Source organism: Balaenoptera ricei, chromosome 15 (assembly GCF_028023285.1).
Source record: "Balaenoptera ricei isolate mBalRic1 chromosome 15, mBalRic1.hap2, whole genome shotgun sequence".
In the NCBI taxonomy this organism is placed as follows: domain Eukaryota; kingdom Metazoa; phylum Chordata; class Mammalia; order Artiodactyla; family Balaenopteridae; genus Balaenoptera; species Balaenoptera ricei.
The window spans coordinates 68346962-68369710 of NC_082653.1; the positions used below are offsets into that span (position 1 = coordinate 68346962).

At 42.9% G+C, this 22749-nt stretch overlaps 1 protein-coding gene across 1 annotated transcript in view; it reads right to left on the reverse strand.

Moving 5' to 3' along the window:
* Window positions 1-19332, reverse strand: part of USP31 (ubiquitin specific peptidase 31) — a 70045-nt gene extending 50713 nt beyond the window's left edge. The window contains exon 1 of the mRNA XM_059896816.1: window positions 18561-19332. Coding sequence (XP_059752799.1) covers window positions 18561-19184 — 624 coding nt within the window. The 5' untranslated portion in view covers window positions 19185-19332. The remainder of the gene's footprint in view (window positions 1-18560) is intronic.
* Window positions 19333-22749: the final 3417 nt, after the last annotated feature.

Here is a 22749-nt window from a genome sequence, read left to right on the forward strand (position 1 = left end):
ATCATTAACTAGTAGCTATTTCCCATGAGCTACTGCTTTTAAAGGAGTTTGTCTTTTCTTTAGCTATCCTACTTTATTATAACTTCAGTGGAATAAAGACTCTAAAATGAGGGAGATTTACCAAGCTGTCACTGCACTGTCAAAAAGGGACTCTTATTTTAGGGTAACATTAAAGAATGTTCCAAGTTAATGTATCTTTGTAATTGCTGGGACCACCTCTGGTCAGGAAAAAGGTTCTTTCTACTATGCGTTCTTCTCCAGCTATAGAGAGCTATGGACCTCAAAGAAAAGGTTGAATTTCCTTTCCTACAGTTTAAAAACAGCCTTTCTCTGCTCCCATCGTTGCTCAAAGTAAAGCAGTTACAAAAGTGAGGTCCTGCTCATTCATTCACTCATGAACAAGCACACAAAGGACAGGACCAGATACTATGGGGAATAATGAGAATCAGAGAATTAAAGGTCTGTAGAAATGCCTCTGTTTCTTCATCTGTAAAACAGAAATAATAATATGTATATCTACCTTACAATGTTATAAGGAATACATAAAGTAATCCACTGTGCAGGGCATATGGTAAGCACTCATATATTATCTATAAGAAAAAAGCAAGAAGAAGAAAATCATGTACGTATGGTGTGCTACTATTTATCTGAATAAGAGGAAGATTATGAATACACGTATTTGCTTCTATTAAAACAATGAAAGAATAAATCATAAAATTTAACGAGAAAGGGAATAGCATATAGGAATCAGAGACAGTAACTAGACTTCTTTGAACAGATCTTGTTTTGTAGATTTGACTTCAGGCAAATGAATTTTATTTTTTACATAATTATGCAACAAAACTAAATTTTAAAAAACGACTCTTCAAAACCAAAAGCAAAAAGAAACAAATCAATTTAACTGTATACCACATTGGTTTGACATCACAGACTACTAGCAGTATTGTGTCAAAAGGACTTGGTAGCTGACTTGTCCCAATGGCCAAAAGAGGGACAAGTTGGGCATAATAAGGTTAATAACTGTAATTGACTGAAACACATCAAATATGCATTTAAATCCATGAATTCATACAGTTACAACAAAAAAAATTCACTAACTACATTTGGAAATCAAGTAATTATTTTGAAATCCAGAAAATAAAGGGAAAAAAACACCACGTATTTATTTTGCCTTTCTTCTCCAAATTTACTTTGGGATAACCAAACAACTGACAAGGGCGAGAGTCTCTACAGAAGTTCTCCAACTAATAAGTGAAAAGGAATGTTAAAATTAAAACATCACCATTTTTCAACCCTTATTGAACTAATGGATCAAGGACTAACCATTGACGACTGCTAACACTGCAAGAGACACGACCAGACATGACAGGCTTCCTGATGGAAGTTTATAACACTTCCCACAAACTAGTTTTACCAAAAAAAAAAAAAAAAAAGAAGAAAAGGGCTTAAAAAAAAAAACCCTCAAACCTGAATCTCATTAAGCCTCTAGATCTAACTACCATTTTACGGGAAAAGCAAAGACAGCAAAACATTTTCATTGAAACTATGGGAATAAACAGCCAAAATCAGACCATGGGAAGCTGCACAGTAGTGCTCTTCAAAGTATGAGGCACAGATGGGTGCCTGTCTGTGAACTTTTTTCACCAGTCCACGATGAGGTAAGTACAGAAATCAGAGTAAGCATCAGAAACATTTAGAGCAAATTAACAGTAATTGTGTGTCTACTGAATCTAACCATTTTTTTTAATGGGGCTGGTTTTATGCATGCCATTTTTATTTTATTTTTCCGGATAAGTTTAAATGCCAAGCTAAGAAATTTATACCACATTTTGTATATAAAAGAAGAAGTAAAGGCAATTTTTGAGAAGAGAAATAATGTAGTTACAGATAAGCTTTAAGATTACTCTGGCAGCAAGAAAAACTGCCAATAGGACAGAGTTTAGAAATGGGGAAGGGTACTCGGGTGGCCACAGACCTGGAACGAGCACCTTCCTCATCACCACCTTCCATTTCTGGAATACTTACCATGTGCAAGTTTCTGTACTAAACCCTTAATTATATCTTCTCCTTTAACCTCATAAAAACCATACAAGGTTGGAGTTCTGGCTCTGCTACTTATCAAGTACTAGCACTGAAGCCCTATATCCTAATTGTTTAAATGGAATAGCAATGCTTCTTTCACAGGCTGTTGTGAAGACTAAATGAAAAAGTTGTATACGAATGTACAGTGTCAATGATCTGGCTCCAGGGACTTCCCTGATGGTCCAATGGTTAGGAATCCACCTTTCAATGCAGGGGACGCAGGTTCAACCCCTGGTCAGGGAACTAAGATCCCACATGCCACGGGGCAACTAAGCCTGCACACTCTAGAGCCTGCATGCCCCAACTAGAGAGAATCCCGCTCACTGCAACAAAAGATCCCACATGCCACAACTAAGACCCGACGCACCCAAATAAATAAATTTTTTAAAAAGAAGGTTAAAAATAAATAAATGATCTGGCTCCACACAAATAAATGGTATTTTCATTATGATTATTATTATTTCTTAAATCTCGTTGAGAATCAGACAGCTCTGCCTTGCTCTTAAAGATGAGAAGACCAAGAGTTAAAGTCAAAGAATTAAAAAAAAAAAAAAAGAATTAAAAAAAAAAGAAAAGAAAAAGAATTTACTAAGCTGGTGATGAGCTTACAAAGGTTCCTGACAGTAGACGCAACAAAGGCATTTCCTGACCAGTCCTATGCAATCTTCTAAAGCGTGAACTGTTTGTTTGTGGACACACTGTTTGCTACCATCCACACTCAACAACTGGAGGGAAGAAGCAACAGATGTTGGGTGACTGGCCAATTCCTCTAGGAACTGCCACACTCCGTGGCAGAAAACAATGATTTCTAAATAGAGAAAGATCACAATCAAATGAAAGACAAGATATCCCGATGTGCTCCACTGCAAAAATGTTGTTTGTTAAACACAAAAGGTCATTTGAGGAACAGCCAATTAACAGAGCAAACAAGAGTATTTTTGAAGGAAAAAGCTGCAGAGGACAGAATTTTAAATTACTCAGTTTTGAATGATTTCTTTTCCATGACTATATATAAAAGGCTTTTTTTGTGGAAACCATGAGGTCATTGTTTTCCTGAGTCTTCACTATAGGAAACAGCTGTGGGGAACTACACAAACAGAGAACACTGCCCTATTTAGCAGCCCCTCATTGTGACAAGTGTATAGATGGGGACAGGAAAAATCCACCAAACCACACACTAATAACAAAACAAAAGTGGCAGAGTCAAACTAAAAACTTCAAGCCACACAAAGGAAGATGTAAAACAACTAACTCAGGATAAGCATCTGTAACTCAGCACAAGCATCTTTATTACTACATCTGTATCAATTTAAGAGAGATTTCCACATTTTGACCAGATCGGCACATTTCTACATGGCTCGCCAAAAACTTAAAACGATTCACTTTACACAGTGCCTGCCTGACATATGAGAGACATTCAACAAATATAATAACAACAAACAAGTTTTCCTAGGGCTCTTATGTTCAAATACTATGTGACCTCTCTAAAACTGAACTTATCCACTCACCTCCAGAATCGTTTTCCATTCTGTGCTTCCAGTCTTGAAGAACACCATCCCAAGACACCCTGTTTCAAAACCTCGAAGTTATTTTCACCTCCTCATCTTATCCACCCTTCACGTAAAGCTGCCAAACACTGTCAACTCTGCTTCGAATATACATTTTTTATATGTTCAAAAGTCAGAGGAAAGGAGCAGGAGACAAGGACAGGGAAAGAAATAAACTGAATCCAGTCCAATCTATTATGGGGTGTGTAACTCTCCGTTACAATACTACCCAGGGCTCTGCGTAAACTTGTCCAATGATAAAAATACTCAGGTGAGGCATCTCATTCCATTTTCAGACAACTTGCTCAAACACTTCTGTTCCTGAGGCACGCCACCCCCGTGTCCAGTTTCCCTCCTCCTCCTGCGAGGCTTAAAGCCTAAGCGTGATCACAGTCCTCAGGTGAGGTCTGACCCATGTGTACAAGAGAAGCGGCCCATCATCAGCACAGCTACATTTACAACTGAGGCTGGTCTGCAAGCTGTCCTTCCTTGCTTGTGGCATCTTCAGTTCAGATGGACCAATACATTGTGCACCTCCAACAAAACAATGCTGAATAAGAGACTCACTGCCCTCGAGGGCCTCACAGTGGAGTGGAGGAGACAGACATGAACAGGTTTAGGAAACAGAATCCTTTTGCCTCGGAGAGGAAATTTTTCTACACTTTTGACAGTCATACAACGTGGGGATTATCTGATCCTTGAAAGAATATACGAATAAATCCATCCAATTCTGTAATCTTTTGGGGAAACAGGCAGTTCTTTTAATAACTCTTTCAATTTTCTTCCTCACTTATCAGTCAACCAGGTTTTCTTACTGTAACATTATGATTAGTTTATGGTTTGTTTAAAGTTATGAATTTTATCAGTGACAGGCAGACATTCAGCAAAGATGGTTATCTGTCCCAAACTAATGTAGATATTTAACACTAAAATTCACATAGGATTGGTTTTTGAAACCTGACAAAATGATTTTAAAATTTGTCTGGAGAACTTTAAAAGAACAACAAGATAGCTCATCTCTTACCCAATGTACTGAGTACTTTTCTGCACTGGTTTTAATCATGCCTAATATTGCATAAGAAAAATAAATGTTTCACAGTCGGGGGGGAAAAAAGAATAGCATGAAAAGAACAGGAAACAACAATGCCATGTGGTACCAATAAAAGTACTGATGAAACAGAACACAAAATTCAGAAATAGAACATAAAATTCTAAATATGGAGAAGACTTTTACAAATAGGCAGGGTGATAACAAGGCTGGGGTAACAATACCAGTTAACACTCACTTAGCACTGATGGTATATGCCAGGCCCTTAGCCAAGTTTTTCTCTTCTTTTTAAAACAACCAAATGAGGGAGATACAGTCTTATCCGCATTTTACAAATGAGGAAACTAAGCCCAGAGAATTAAGTGCCCAAGGACCCATAGCTAATAAGTGCTGCAGCTAGGACTGGAACACGGGCTGTCTGGCTCCCCAGGCCAGGTTCTCAACCACTCCACGTACTATACAAGATGGGAAATCTCAAACCTTAGAATAAATCCCCACTTTACACTTGCACTATACTAAACCAAACTCCAAACTATTGGAAAGAGAAATATTTTAGAACATAAAAGAAAAAACTAACAAAAGAGAAAAATTATCCTATATGAAAGCCTAACTTTTCAGCTATACGTAACAAAAAAAATATGGGAAAGGTACAGGTTCAAAAACATTAAAACCTTCTGTAATACATAAAAGTTAACAAAAACTAAAAGAGCAAGAGACTGAGAGAAGTATCTATATCAAATGCATCAAGGCTTAATGAAGGTGTTACCTTACATCTGCACTCTATAAAGAGCTATTATAAAGTTTTTTTAAAAAGAAAAGAACCCTCAAAATCCCAAGAGACACCATGACCAAGTAGGATTTACTTCTGGAATGAAAAGGGGTTCAACATATGAAAATCAATCAATGTAATATGCCACATTAATAGAATGAAAGAAAACTACCACACGATCATCTCAATTAATTCAGAAAAAGCACGTGACAAAATTCATCATTCTTTCATGATAAAGACACTCAACAAACTAGGAAAAGAAGAAAACTTCCTCAATTTGATAAAGGCCATATCTGAAAAGCCCACAGCTAACGTCATACTCAATGGTGAAACACTGAAAGCTTTTCCCCTAAGATGAAGAAACAAGACAAGGATGCCCATTTTCACCACTTCTATTCAACAGAGTATTGGAATTTCTAGCCAGAAGTAGGCAAGAAAGGGGAAGGGTGGGGGGAATAAATTAAGAGTTTGGGATTAGCAAATACAAACTACTATATATAAAATAGATAAACAACAAGGTCCTTCTGTATAGCACAGAGAATTATATTCAGTATCTTTTAATAAACTATAATGGAAAAGAATATATATATGAATATACATAACTGAATCACTTTGCTGTACACCAGAAACTAACACAACATTGTTACTGACTATGCTTTACCTAAAAAAAAAAAAAAAAAGGTATCCTAACTGGAAAGGAAGATGTAAAATTATCTCTGTTTGCAGATAATATGATCTTATATGTAGAAAACTCTGAGGACTCACCAAAAAAAAAACCTGTTAGAGCTAATAGATGAATTCAGCAAAGTGCAGGATACAGTATCAACACACAAAAACCAGTTCCATTTCTACACACTAGCAATGAACAATCCAAAAAGGAAATTAAGAAAACAGTTCCATGTATAACAACACCAAAAAGAATAAAATACTTAGGAATAATCATTTAACAAAGGAGGTGAAAAACCTGTACATTGAAAACTACAAAACTTAAGTGAAGGAAATTAAAGACAACATAAATATTAAAAAAGATATTCCATGTTCATGGACTGGAAGACGATATTGTTACAATGACAATTCTACCCAAAACAATCTACAGATTTCAGTGCAATTCCTATAAAAATCCCATTTTCTGCAGAAAGAAAAGCCTATTCTGAAATTCATATAGAATCTCCAGGGACTCCAAAGACAAAACAATCTTGAAAAAGAAGAACAAATTTGAAGGACTCAAACTTCTGATTTCAAAACTTACTACACAGCTACAGTAATCAAAACAGTGTGGTGCTGAAACAAAGACAGGCATATAGATCAATGGAATAGAATAAAGAGCCCAGAAATAAACCCTCACATATACAGTCAATTGATTTTTGACAGGGGCACCAAAACCATTCAACAAAGAAAGAACAGTAGTCTTTTCAACAACAGTGCTGAGAAAATTAAATATCCACATGCAAAAGAATGAAGTTGTAACCTTACCTTACACCATATATCAATACAAAAGTTAACTCAAAATGGATTAAAGACCTATATATAAGAACTAAAACTATAAAATTTTTAGTAAAAAACAAAGACGGAAAACTTCATGACATTAAATTTGGCAATGATTTCTTGGATATGTTACCAAAAGCACAGACAGCAGCAGAAGAAAAATAGACAAATCGGACTTCATCACAGTTATCAAGAGAGTGAAACAACAACCCACGGAATGGGAGAAAATACTTGCTAATCATATATCTGATAAAGGATTAATATCCAGAATATATAAAGAACTTCTACAACTCAGCATCAACAACAACAAAAAAATCCAATTCAAAAATGAGGAAAGTATTTGGATAGACATTTCTCCAAAGAAGATATACAAATAGGCAATAAGCACTTGAAAAGATAGTCCAAGTCATCAGTTAAGTCATTAATGACTAATGATCATTAGTCATTAGAGAAATGCAAATCAAAACCACAATGAGATAACACTTCACACACGCTAGGATGGCTATTATTTGAAAACAAAAATGGAAAATAACAAGTGCTGGCAAGGATGTGGAGAAATTGGAACCCTCATGCATTGCTGGTGGGAATGTACAATGGTGCAGCCACTGTGGAAAAGTTTGACAGTTTCTCAAAAAGTTAAACACAGAATTACTACATGACCCTAAAGAATTAAAAACAGGGACACACATAGATACTTGAATGCCTGTGTTCATAGCATCATTATTCACAATAGCCAAAAAGCAGAAACAACCCAGTTATCCATCAACAGATGAATGGATAAACAAAATGTAGTACATAAGTATAAAGGAATATTATTCCGCCATAAAAAGAAATGAAATTCTGCAACATACTACAACACAGATGAATATTGAAAACATTATTCTAAATGACATAAACCAGACACAAAAGGATTTTGTGTATTGTACTGTGTAATTCTACTTATATGGGATACCTAGAATAGGCAAATTCATAGAGACAGAAAGTAGAACACAAGTTACCAGGGACTAGACGGGAGTGATTGCTTAATGCATACAGAGTTCCTGTTTGGGACGATGAAAAAGTTCTGGAAATGGACAGTGCTTGATGGTTGCACAACAGTGAATGTACTTAATGCCACTGAGCTGTACTTAAAAGTAACTAAAAGGGTAAATTTTATGTTATGTGTATTTTACCACAACAAAAAATTGGAAAAAATGACAATAGACAAATGAGAAAAGAATGAATATAAACTGACAATAACAAATTTAAATTATAAAAATCCAACTCATTCCAAAAATGGTTTGTGAGCATCCAACATGCACCATTCATTGGGCTGGGTGAAGTTTACGATCAAACTAGCAGCATTGTAATTTCTGTAATAAGAAGTCAAAAAGATGTCCATAAGCTTCTGATGCTCTGAGAACATGTTTGGAAATTTATCCTAAATAAATAACATGACAAAACAAAAAGCTATACACATGATTCATGTTCATTATAATAAAAAAGAGTATGGGGGAAATTGCCCAATAAAAGAGGACTGGATGATTAAATTATCACTTAGCAATATGATACCATATGTATCATTAAACATTAAACAGTATTATGAGTACTATTTAGAAACATGGAAAAATGTTTTATAAGTTGCATGAAAAAAAATTATAATACAAAATGGCCTGGCCAGGATAATAGCAACTATGTTGAATATATATGTATGTAGACAAGTACAAAAATGTAAACTGATGGCACTTCAAGGCAATGTGTTCAGTACAGTGAGAGCATAAATGTTATCATCACACTGCCCTGAGTTCAAGTTGAAGCTCTGCCCCTGCAAATGTGTAAAGAACCAAACTAGATCAAATCAAAATAACAGATTTAGTGCTAGTTTATGTTGCTGGTTTGAAAGATATTTAAAAACTCAGAAGGGGAGTTTAATGACAAATAAAAATCTCTAGCCGAAACTCTAGCCTACACTACTGAATATTTTCCTCCATGAGTTATCATGGGACCTCAAATACAACATGCCTAAAGTGGAATTTAGCACCTCTGAAAAGTTTTATGCTGCCTCAGTCTCCCAAATGTAACCAGGCTCAAAGAGGCTAAGATATATTCTGTTCTCCCTGAACCCCCCAGCTCTGCCCCTGCCCTCTCTCATCATCACCTCCCCATCCTCAATGTCCCTGGCCTCTGAGTGATCATTCTTTGAAAAATAATAAAAGAAAAAGACAATGATACCACAAGCCTGTCTGAAATTCCTTGGTGGCTGCCCTCACAAGATGCTATTCTCTGACATGGCACAAAGAACAAGGGCAGAGATCTAACCTTGCCCAAAGCATCACCACTGACCTCCTCCCCAATCCATCCACCACCCTACCCTTCTGCTCCAACCCCACCAGACCTTGAAATTTTCTGAATAAGCCAAGTTGTTTGAGGTTCTAAGCCTTTGCACTTGATGGGTTTTCTGCCGTGGAAAGGCCTTTCCCACCTCTCCCTTTATCCACCTAGAGGATTCCGACCAAATCCTTCCAGACACAGCCAAGGTATCATCTCTCCAGTCCCCCCCAACCCTCCCTTCCCTCCCTTGGGTCTACACGGCACTTCTATACATACCTCTGTCACAGCACTCATCCTACCCTTCTGCAATTGTTTCTTAACCCCTGACTTCCCTTCTAGACCCTGCATTCCTTAAGGGCACGGACCATCTCACTCATCCTGGCACAGTTCAGTGCCTCCCAACACAGGACCAGCACAAAAATGCGCTCGATAAATCTGTAGACTTAACGAATCATGACTACAATATATCAACCTGAATTTGATTCTTAATGGGTATATAGCATTCTTTTTAAATTTATTTATCTATTTATTTATTTTATTTTTGGTTGCGTTGGGTCTTCGTTGCTGTGAGCGGGCCTTCTCTAGTTGCAGTGAGGGGGCCACTCTTTGTTGCGGTGCGCGGGCTTCTCATTGCAGTGGCTTCTCTCGTTGCGGAGCACGGGCTCTAGGCGCACGGGCTTCAGTAGTTGTGGCTCGCGGGCTCTAGAGCGCAGGCTCAGTAGCTCCACAGCATGTGGGATCTTCCCAGACCAGGGCTCGAACCCATGTCCCCTGCATTGGCAGGCAGATTCTTAACCACTGCACCACCAGGGAAGCCCCTCTTACTGGGTATAAACTGATGTTTCTGCAGCTCTACACTGTACTCAGGGCTAAGAGCAGAAAGTCAACCTAAATGAGCCAGGTTTCCTGACTCTGCTTTCCTGGTTTTCCGCCTATCTCTCTGCCCCTTTAACAAGTCCAACAAGTCCCTCCCTCCTCCTATCCTCTTATTTTTAGTTTCCCCCAAGGGCTTGGCCTTGGGCTTCTGACTACACACTCAATGCTCCTGGCTTCAATTATCACCTCTATGCAGCTGAATCCAAGTCTACACAGCTAGTTCTAAATCGCACCAGATTTCCAACTATTAAGACTCTCCTTAGATATCCTATGACCCCCAACCCCACATGTTCAAATTATATTCATGATCTTCTCTGCCCTTAGTGCCCTTTTTGGACTGCTCCACCTCTGTCAGATATCCCCTTATTTTCTCCATCACCCAGGTCTGAAACCTCGGTGTTTCCTTTACCTCTCCATCTCTTGGAGTCTCTTTAATGATGTCACAATGTCCTCCAAAATGTCTCTTGGATTCACCCTTTCCTCCCCATTTTCCTCATGTCACACCTGTGATTGCCCTTTCCACGCACTTACTTTCTCCTCCATCTGATTCATTTTTGCTCACCATCAGAACCATTTTTCTAAAACATCTTTTTTCATCAAATCAGAGTCTGCACAGCTCAAGAAGCCTCAATTGAATCACTACTGATTGCAGCCTCAAGGCTAAATTGTTGTGACAGACTTTCAAGGGCACCCATAATCTGTCCCCTCTCATCTCCTCAGCCATCTACATTTATTTGCCCTTCTCTCCAAATCAGTGGTTCTCAACCAGGGGCAATTTTGCCCCCCAGGGGACATGTGGCAACTTCTGGAGACAGTTTTGATTATCATGACTGGGGTGGGTGCAGGGGAGTACTACCAGCACCTAGTGGGCAGAGGACGGGGACCCTGCTCAATATCCTAATACACCAGGACAGCCCCCCCACAGCAAAGATGCATCTAGCCAATAATGCCAGGTATGTCAACAGTGCCAAGGCTGAAAAAAACTTCTGCAAATCAATTCCACACAGCAGACAGCCCAGTGGCCTCTCTGACCCTAGACAATGTGCCATGGCTGTGCCTTTGCTCAGAATATTTCCCCAACAATATGGAATGGCATCTCTCTTTCCCGTAACTATCCAAGCCTTAGTTATCTTCAAATCCCATTCCAAGCAATATGTCACAGTTTTAAATACCACCTATAGACCAAGGAGTCCCATATCTTTATCTCTAGCCAGTCCCAATCTTCTGAACTCCAGATTCCCTTATCCAGCTGCCAACCAGATAACTCCTGAGTGTCCTATTTAATACATGTGAAACTGAACTCCCCATCCCCCAGAACTGCTGCTCCTCAAGTAAGTGCACAGCACCAGTAATCGCTCTCTTGCTCAAAACAAACACCAGGGCGTTATTCTGGCTGCTCCCCTCTGCCTCAGTGCCTTCCCCAGAATCAATCCTTTAGCCAGTCCTGTCGAGTCTACCTCCAGATATATATCAAATCTATCCGCTTCTCCATACCATCCACCACCTTCGCAAAACCTCCGAACTGGCCTCCCTGCTTCCAGTCTATAGTCACTATTCAGACTCAGAATGGTCACTTCACATTTCAAGGAGATCATGCCAGAACTCTGCTTAAAACCTGCAACAGCTCCCCACTGCTCTCAGAATCAAATCTAAACCCCTAATCTTGGTCTACAAGGGGGTCCTACAGGACCCGCCCCTGCCTACCTGACCTCCTTTTCCAGCCTCATCTATCCCATGCCCCTCCTAGCTCTCTAAGCCATGAAAAAGGCCTGTCAGACTTTCAAATGGACCCCCAGCCCTGCCCCCTGCAGAGCCTTTTGAATACATTTTATCACTCCTGCCTGGCCACACCCATCATTCTCTCTCATACACCTTATCTTTTCCTTCTTAGCTCTAATAATTTTAAATTTCACATTTACCAGTGTGTGTTTGTTAACATCTGCCTCCCCTGTAACAATAAAAGTTCCTAGAAGGAATGGATCACGGGACCTGGCACCATTTTTTTACATTACCATACCGTTTGGTTTACCCCCATATACCCAATGACTAGCACAGCACGTGGCATGGAGTTAGGAGCTCCATAAATTCATAAATTTGTGGAAGCTTAACTGCCAACAATGAATGAATGAATCTTCTACTTACACTTCAGCTCACAACGATTTCACCCTTCTCTGAACTCCCACTGAACTTTCCCAGTCAATACAATTTTTTAAAAATTTCCCTATAAAACTGGTAAGTTCTCTGAGGGCAAGAACTTTGTCCTATAATCGTCATACTTAATCCTCTATTCCCAACCCCCTCCCCTAAACTAGTCCCTTTATACACAATAATTGCTCAGTAAATGTGGTTTAAGTCAGCAAACATGAGAGTCCATAACTGTCCTGTGTATTTTTATTCCCCAACTAGTCCTCTTCAATGCTTTTCTTGCACTTTCTCATGAGTCCCCTTTACCACCTGATAAGAAGCTGCACACATCAGGCGGACATGTCTGGAAAGAGAGACATACACGTTTAAGAAGAGTGGAGAATAGGCATACCTAGAGGAACAAAACTGACCTACGTGAAAGAAAATAAGTTTGAAAACTGAAGACTAGGGCAGTCACTTGAAAGAGGAAGCACATGTCAGCGGCGAGGCCCTAGCACGCAGCACGGACGGGTCAGAGGCTTGTCCTAACACAGGCTTTTGCTGGGCAGTCTGGTGAGGTGCATCAACAGTGTAAGTGCACGTTCCCTCTGACTCAGCAACGCCACAGCTAAGACCCACTCCTTAGAAAAGGAGACTTGATGTATGTTGAAGGATTGGCTATAATGGTTAAAAATTTTATACAACCAAAACACCCATCAGTGGGCTTCTACACAACTGTTTAAAAGAATGAGGTGGACTTGGATGTATTAACAAAAAACAATGAAAGCTATGGCTACCCGTGATATATTCTCAAGTCCAGTATAAGGGCATAAGGGAAAGCAAGTTACAGAACTCTATGGAGAGTATAAGGCCATCAATGTAAAAGATGTGTTTACGTATGCATTTAAATGGTCTGAAAGAATAATTTTTTAAGGAAGTCTTCCAAAAGTGCCTAAGTCTCAGGAGCAACAGCACATATATAAAGCTAGCTGCAGCTGACTTTATTTTCACTACGATTTAGCACCGCAAACTTAGAGGAAAAAAATGCTACATGTTTCAGCACATCTACCGTCGCTGTTTATGTTTTATGTTGAGACCTGTCGCTTCAGTGGTTGTGCTGATAAGACAACCTCAGAACCAGGGCTCAGTGTGTGCATCGGCATCTCGGGGGATGGTCAGAACGCTGGTTCTGCTCCCTCAGCCTCTAGCCAGCAGGTGAACCTCAGTTTCCTCATCCAGAAAGGCTGAGGACCACTCACATCTCACCCAAGTCTCCTTCCAAGTCTAAAATTTGATGATTCTCTCACCACCCTTCTCCTTCAAAGATGTGGAACTTCACTAAAACAGAAGTGACAGCATTTGACAGACAAGAGAACAGACCAGGAGGAGACATACTTTCTATCTAATACCCTCACAAATCTGAATGTGACCGACACAATTTCATTTTTTTTTCCCTATTTTTCAAATTAATTTGAGGGACACCCTAAAATCAGATCACTTCTTGGGAACCACTGTGAAATGTCAACGTACTAATCAGCTTCATACAAACGAGGAAAACTTTTATCATAGGTCTGCAGCATACAATCAGAGCTCCCCAGCATGAGTCCATGACAAAGTCAGGTGTGAAACTGAGCCAGTGGAAGCCCCTGACTGCTAGCTTGTCTGCCACTACTCATTTACACACATATACTCCCTTTGTAACCCAAGAACTCTCACTAATAAATAAGCACCACCAGGCACCAAAGTTCAAGGAAAAAAATGTGGGAGAGAAAATTTGATTCATCAATTACTTTTTGTTTTCCTGCAAATTTGAAAGGAGTCCCCACATTTCTTTTATCAGTAGATCACTCTGTTCTAGTTGTTCTTTGGAAGCACAGTTTGAAAACTGCTGCTATAAAACCTATCTTCGTTACTTGAAAGATGACCTTCCTTCTTTCACTTACTGCAAAAGGGCACTGAGTACCAGAAATCCGAAAGCATCTGTACGAACCTGGAGCACCCAAGCTAGCATCCTATTAAAGTTAGGACAATAAGCTTATTTCCTCTGAAAACAGCATACTGAGCATTCAGGTTTCAAAATGATTTACTTACTGTCATAGTTTTACTAAGACAGTGATCCAAGGATCCTGCCAGTAAAGTCCAACCTTTACTCTAGTGCTGCAGCAAACCCAGAGAAGAAAAAGTAACAAGATAACCATTAAAGGCTGGGAAAGTAAGGAAAACTTGCACTAAGGATGTTCAAAACATTCCTCCAACAGTTTCTTAACCTCAGCACTACTGACATTTGGGGCTGGATAATCCTTTTTGAGGGATACTGTCCTGCATGTCGTATGACACTTAGCCCCAAACCTGGAGTCTCCCCACTAGTCGCCAGTAGCACCCCACCCCAGGTGTGACACCCAAGTATGTGTCTCCAGACATCACCAAATGTCCCCAGAAGTGAGGGAGTAGGCGAGGCAAAAGTGCCCTGGTTGACAACTACTCTAACAGCAGGAGAAAAATGACTGCACAAAAAGAGAAAAAGATATAAGCGGCAGCTAGAGACGTTTCTTAAAGCTTACCAAGATTGGACCAGTCAACTTCTTTCATTCTGGAAAATGAAAATCCAACCATAACAACCATCTAGCTCATCCAAAACCAAAAATCCATTTACCTGGCAAGCTCCTAAAGCTGAAGCTGCTAATGTGGTTAGAATCCTAATTGAAAATCTTACAAACAAAATTGTTAGTAACTTAAAGAAGTTTTAGGACGCTAAAAGTACATGCAAAGACATACTAAGTGCTTTTCGAGACCTCAAGGCAAATCATCTCAAGATGGCAAATTGGTTTTATCTCCTCTGCCAACTGGTAGTGGCTGCCCGGAGCCCAGAATTCCACAGGATTCTGAGGCTGAATGTGAGCTCGAGAGAAGAGTGTCTGCCTCAAATATCAATGTGTGCCACCAACAGGTGAGGGGGTCGTGGTGACTGGCGTGCCAGCAACCTCTTGCTTGGTGCTTCAACTTCCTTTGTGCTTCACAGGCAGGTGCAGTGTCTTCCCCACGTGAGAGTGCCTGGCACATGGTAGGCGAAGCACTTTGGTGGGCTGCCTACAAGGCAATCCCCTCCTTTACTCATCTTTTCCATGAAGGCAGGAAAACCCAAATACCACACCTTTCTGCCTCCATGGCAGCCGAGGTGGTCAAAGGACATGATTATAGTTAATGAGATGTCAGCGGAAGCCTGTTGAGGGGGCTTCTGGAAGAATTTTTATTTCCCTAATGACTTCCTGCCTTGACTGGGTAGAAAACCCTGAGGTGACAAACATTAAGGACAAAAGGCCACTGACAGCTAAGGATAACAGAATGGAAACACAGAAATGGTCTGGGTCCTAGTTGGGCCCATAAAGCCACTGCACCACCCTAGAACCACCTACCTCCAGACTTCTTACAGGTGAGCTAATTCAACATCTTTATTGCTTAAGGCACCATCATTAGGGCTTCTTCTTTCTGGTGCTGAACGCATTCCTAACTGACTGAATAAACCTTCAACAGAGGGAGGTGAATGAATGAATGCAAAGTGAAATCGACTAACGGTTCAGAAGATTACATTTTTTAAAAACAAGGCCTCAGGGTAGGGGTGGTGGTGTGATGAACTGGGAGATTGGGACTGACATATATACACTAATATGTATAAAATGGATAACTAATAAGAACCTGCTGTATAAAAAAATAAATAAAATAAAATTCAGAAAAAAAAAACAAGGCCTCTAAGAATCTGTTCAACTTTGCCAAAGCATGCTTTTCTAGAATTATTGACCCAATTCTGTTACAGCTTTTTTAATGGATAAAAATCTCTTAAAAAGCAATGGAAATGTTCACATACAAAAATGCTGTAGAAATTGATTTTCACATTTTGGAAAAGAATGGAAAACCAAACTTAAAACACTAGGCTGTGACCTTGAAAAGTCTGCAACTGCTGTGGCTACTTGCAGGCACGTATAGGCAAAAAGAAAAAGACCGGTAGTAGCTGGTTGGCTGCCGTTCCCTCCTACTTTCTTATTTTGAGATCTCTGACATGAATCTCTTTTTTTCCAGTCCCTATCCCAGTCAAGTATTTCCATTCAAATTTCCAAGATCAAACAACAACCATTTTTTTCTTTTTGAGAAAAACAGGGTAGAACATAAATAAATATAAAAAACATGTAAGTAAAATGTATTAAAAGGGGAGGAGTAGACCTTGGCAGTGTTGTTCCTCAGCAAGACAGTAGGTCCTCAACCAAGCTGATTCCCGCAGATAGCTGACCAATTTATATTTTAATCAAATCATTTACTCATACTTAAATAAATGTATGTTAGAAAGAAACTTCATAGCACCAATGGAATGCCAGTACCATTTGCCATAAATAGAAGACAGGGCTTCCCTGGTGGCACAGTGGTTAAGAATCTGCCTGCCAATGCAAAGGGTTCGAGCCCTGGTCCGGGAAGATCCCACATGCTGCGGGGCAACTAAGCCCATGCGCCACAACTACTGAGCCTGCGCTCTAGAACCCGCGAGCCATAACTACTGAGCCTGCGTGCCACAACTACTGAAGCCCATGCAACTAGAGCCTGTGCTCCACAACAAGAGAAGCCCACGCACCGCAACGAAGAGCAGCCCCCGCTCGCCGCAACTAGAGAAAGCCCGCACACAGCAACAAAGACCCAACGCAGCCAAAAATAAGTAAATAAATTTATTTTAAAAAAGAAGACAAATGTAAAGACAAATCCAATGAAGACATAACCTTATTAAATTCTAGCTACTGTTGCCTATTCAGATCTCTAAACTTGAAGCTTATTCTCTATTAAAAAAAAAAAAAAAGGTGGGGGAGTGAGCAAGAGGTGTTAAAGACAAGCTAACCACCAAGCTGAGACTTTCTCTTGGGCATGATCAGGACAGAGAGAGAACAGAAAAGGAATTAACTTTCTTATTGTGTGACTTCATTCTATTTAGTTCTATTTATATCCATTTCCCACCCAGAAGTATCCCTTATACAATCCCAAATCATCTTCCCCTTTTGCTTAGAGTAAGAGCTCATTTCCTTAGTACTACAGCCTAAATGATCCTACACCACCTGGCCCCAGCCCACCACTCACACTCCGCTCTCAGCTCTCACGTACTCACAACAAGGACCCAAGGCCACAGCTAGCCCACTGACTGTTTCTGTACGGCCTGTGAGCTAAGAACGATTTGGAGAGATGAATACTTGTAATCAGTTTGACAACAGGGAACATTAATTTTGAACTCCAATTAAGTTAAACGTTGTACTCTCCAAAAAAAGAGTCCCATGCTTCTCATTAGTAGACCTGTATTACAAAATATTGTACTCAATTATTATAACATTTTTATTTTAGGCAATAAAAAATGTGTAGAAATGTGTCTTCTCTTGTTATATAAGTATCTACATAATATCCTCGAGTTTGCCTCTTGACCAGCAGAGCCTAAAACATTTGCTATGCAGCCCTTTACAGAAAGAGTTTGCCCATCCCGGAGCTACGTTGCGGGTCAAGTACACCAGGCTCTTTCCCGTCTCCAGGTGTCCACACTTTGCTTACACCTGGGAACCGCTTTCCCCTGAGCTCCTCAAGGCTGGCCCTCCCCGTGGTTACTCAAGTCTCAGAATATCACCTCCTCCGAGAAGTCACCCTAACCCATGTAACGTACCCTGCCAGCACATCGGTCATATCACCAGGTTTTACTTCCTTCAAACCACTGTCTGGTACTACCTCTTTAACTTGTTAAAGTTTTTAATACTAAAAATAATAATGGCAGCAAATACTCATAGCACTGCACACAATGGAAGCATTTTTCATACCAGGTTGAACCCTATAAAAGTGCCAATCTGTAAGTCAGAACGGTCAACAGTGAGTAACTTCATTGGGCTCAACCCAACATACCAACTTGTTAGCAGCTCACAACCACCTATGAGGTAGGTACCAGATGAGGAAATTGTGGCACAGAGAGGTAGAGTAACCTGCCCGAGGTCACACCGCTAGTAAGTGGCAGAACAAGGATTTGAACCCAAGCTCAACACTCCCACCCGAAGAATATAAGTTCCAGGATGGCAGACGGTCTTGCCCATTGTCCCATCCCTCCCCTGTGCCCATCAAAGAGCCCGCCACGTAGCAAGCCCTTACAAATGCGCGATGCATGAATGAGTGAATGACTGTCCCTCGCCATCAGCGCCATCTGCCCGGACTCGCGGCCCGCTCCTCTTTCCTGAGGCAACCAGAGCATCAGTCCTCCGGCCGCGACGGAAGCGGGGAAGGAAGCTCTGGGCAGGCGGGTGCCCCAGGGGCTCACCTTGAAGTCGCGGCTGTGCTGCGGGGTGTACTCCAGGGTCCAGAGGGCCCGCACCAGGTGCGCCAGCTGCTCGGTGACCTCACCCTGGCCCTGCGCGCCGCGCCCCGCGGGCTGCTCGGGGTCAGGCGAGGGCTCGGGCCGCCCCGCCCGGTACTGGCCGAGCGCCAGGTACTCGGCGAAGAGCTCGGTGTTGCTGAGGCACTGAAGCGTGGCGTTCATGAAGCACGTGTTGCCGTGGTTCCGGAGCCCCGCCACCCCGGGCACCGGCTCCGCGGCGCAGGCGGGCGGCGCGGGCGAGGCGGGCGGCGGCGGGCACGGCGGCGGCGTGGGCGCGGCCGTGGGCCCGGGCGGGAAGCAGCTGCGGAGGCCGCCGCGGTCCGGGGCGGCGCCCTCAGAGCTAAGGTGTGAGAGCGTGGACAGCGTCTTGAGGACGCGGCTCATGAAGCTACCCACCGAGCGCGCCGACGAGGGCGAGGAGGGCGCGGCCGGCCCGGGGCCCCCAGCGCCGCCGCCGCCGCCGCCCCCGCGGCCGCTCCGGAACAGCCGCTTGCTGAAAGAGCGCTTCTCCTTCCCGCCCGCTGCCGCCGCCGGCGGTCCGGGCCCGGGCGCCGTTACCTTGGACATGGCGGTGGCCGCCGACGCTCATCACCGCGTCCGCCCGCCCGGCCCGCGACCCCGCCACGGCCGCCGCCGCATCCCGCCGCGCCGCGCCTCACCGGGACTGGGGGCTCGACGCCCCACACACCTCAGAGCGCGGCGGAGCTAGCAAGCGAGCCGCGGCCGGCGGGGCGGGCGGGAGCGCGCGAGATCCGCCCAGCTGGGCCGCTCACGTGACTCGCCTCCCAGCGCCCCCGCCCCCCGCTGAAGCCGCCGCGGCCGCCATTTTGACTCCGGGAACGGAGCCGCCTCCCCAGCCAGACGCGATGACTGGCGGCTCCGGGCGCGGTACTGCTCTGTGAAGCCCGAGGGAGGCCATGTCTAGTGTGGGCAAGGTCCAGGCGCCGCGGGGTAGCGCTGGACTAGCGCTGGGCTAGTACTGGGCTAGCGCTGGGCTAGCGCTGGGTGGTGGACGCCCCGGGGTGGGACTCCGTCTTGACTGATCTGATGGTGGAGGCCTTGGGAAAGTGAAAGAATCAGGACTCCCCCTTACCATACTCTGGAAGAGGTGATGGACATGGCCCTGACCGATCCTGGGCAAGCCGGCCCCGCCAGGCTCCCGAGGGACCCCGACGGTCGGCTTGCCCACTCGAACGCCATTGCAGAGCCTGGCACGTTTCGGCCAGGCTTGTCTTCCAGGCGGCACTTTGGGGTCGCGGTGAAACTATATTATCAGAATACCTTCCTTTTCAGACCCCCCTGAGCTCTACCATCATTCACTCATTCATTCAACAGTTACTCTTAGTGCGAAGCACGGTCCTAGACGCTGGGAGTACGACGAAGTGTGAAACTAACAGGGTTACTGCGTGCTCTCTTGTTAGTGGATGCTGATAATAGCTGCCGTTACAAGCATTGTGCTAAGCATGCAATCTCTCCTTCAATCTTCCATTCAATTCCTTTGAGATTGGTAGACTCTTACCCATTTCAAACCCAAATATGTTTCAAAGCCCCTAGACTTGCCTTCTAAACAAAAGGTCACAGACCCACAAATATCAGGTGGTCCTATCAGCGAATGAAGAATTCTGGTGTTTCAATCATACTATTATTACTTTAAGTGACTTGACTTAGTGTTGCGGAGGATATAAGGAATGGCAGGGACTCTGGCAAATTGCAAATCAACATCCTTCTAAAGGGGGTGGCTGCCACTCAGCTCCAGCCAATTGTTCCCATGCAGAAATGAGGGCTCAGGGCTTCCCTGGTGGCGCAGTGGTTGAGAATCTGCCTGCCAATGCGGGGGACACGGGCTCGAGCCCTGGTCTGGGAAGATCCCACATGCCGCGGAGCAACCGGGCCCGTTAGCCACAAATGCTGAGCCTGCGCGTCTGGAGCCTGTGCTCCGCAACAAGAGAGGCCGCGATAATGAGAGGCCCGCCCACCGCAATGAAGAGTGGCCCCCACTTGCCGCAACTAGAGAAAGCCCTCGCACAGAAACGAAGACCCAACGCAGCCATAAATAAATAAATAAATAAACCCAAAGTTAAAAAAAAAAAAAGTTGTGAAGAAATACCAGTGGCTTTAAAAAAAAAAAAAAGAAAAGAAATGAGGGCTCAGATCATCTGATTCTTTAAGAGAAGGTAGAAATCCTATTTTTAAATGTTGGTTCAATTAAAAAAGAAAAAAATAGTGCAAAAAAACCCAAAAAAGTACATCTTTGTGCTGCCAAATCCACTGGTTTATCACCTCCTCTCTGTAGATTCTCTTCTTTGCTAACCCTCCGCCTGAGTCCTGGTTACTGCAGAACGGAGAAATCAGGGAAAGGAGAGCCTTTCCTCTTTTCAAAACATAAATCCCACCTTACACCGTATTTCAAAATAAATGGCTTTTGCCTCTGACCTCCCACCCCGTAGTAAGCAGGACCCTTATGCCGACACCCAGTGGATTCTTTGCACTAGTCCCCAAATCACCTTGCAGACGTGTTTAAATTTTTTCAAATATGAAATTGTGGCGGAGGAAGGGACAAAAAAAGGAAGAGCTTTTGGTGAAACTTCAAGCAGTATGACAACATTTTATCACAATATTCAGCCATTATGCTGAAAGTTTGTTTGCTTGCTTGCTTGTTTCTAGTATATGGGAAGGGTCTTGGGGCTGTGGTCTCTCTATGTAGATTTCAATCTAACTAGGGAGTTAGCCCCCAAGCTTTGCTTCCCTATGCTGCCTTTATTTATTTATTTATTTATTTTAGCACTTCTCCATCTTGGACTCATGTCCATAGCACCAATCACACTTGCTCAAAATCCGCAAAAGACTGTCAGCTCTTAAGGCAGAGACTAGCTCTCTTTTGCTGACCATAGATGCCCAGCACTGACCATGGTTCTAATAAATGTTCAGTTGAATGAATAAACTGTTTTAGAAGGAAACTGAGCATAGCAACAGCTTTTCATCCCTCACGTCTTATGCCCTGAGCCTATCTCCAATTTCAGCCTCAGCTATAAACTGTGTAAGTCATTGCCGTGTGACGGCCACCCACCACACCCCCCACACCCCTGCCACTTCAAAAGCCTGCTGTTTCTTTGCTTTTCTGCTTGAGGGTTCTCCCTAACACCAGGGAACTCACTAGGTGGTGTGGAATTAATAAGCCCCCTCCCCGAAGCAGGGGCAACCTTCAACCAGTGGGAAATACCAGCTGGTGGAAAAACGTCCCAGCCTCCCATCCTTTGGATGGACAGCTGTGGGGTGCATCCAACAGAGTTCTTCACAGAGTCTCCAGCAAGATTGAGCCCCAGTTGCCCTCCATAGTAACCAGTTCAATAATGTACCCTTTTCTGGATTTCTTTACTTCCCTGTCTCACTCTTCCTACTCCCTCAGTCCTGCTTCCGGGATCACCTCCCAAACAGACTATCTGCACCCAGGTCTTTGTCTCAGGCTCTGATCTAAGGGGAACCCAAACTGAGACATTGAGTCACTTTAATTAGAACTGGGGAATTCAAACCCAAGACCGATCTGGAATTGATTGAGATGGGGTTTTCTTTTAGCTGCTGCAAACAATCCTTGGCCTTCTCCACCAATGCACCTTGTCCACGTGACTGTCCTGACAGCTGCTTTCCAGAACCTCATTCCTTCTTTACATGCATGCCTGGCAGGCAGTAGGTACTAACAAGAGTTCTTTTTTTTTTAATTTATAAAACTGAGAGTGGTCAAAGACCAGTGGAAATTTACCACCCTGCTCCTCTTCTTTATACTGGAGCCTTAGGCAAAATATGACCACATTGCCTGGGCCCTCCTTTCCATTTTCCTTGCTTGTCTGAGCCAGCCACTCAGAATCCCGTGGCTACCATGTGCTTTGAAGAAATTAGGGCACCTTAGCACCTCCTTAGCACCACCACACAGGGGGGGCAAGCTATGGTTCACCACACGCCTTGGAACATTGCCCCCTCCCCTAGCCCAGTACCACCTAGTTGTCACTCCCACCTTTTCCCACCAGCATGTAGCTGAAATCCAAAATGTAGTTGCTATAGTTCACCAGTAATTGGAGGCTGGTTTCCTTGGTCACCAGAGTCCAGTAAAATACAGTTCTCTCTGATGTTACTCACG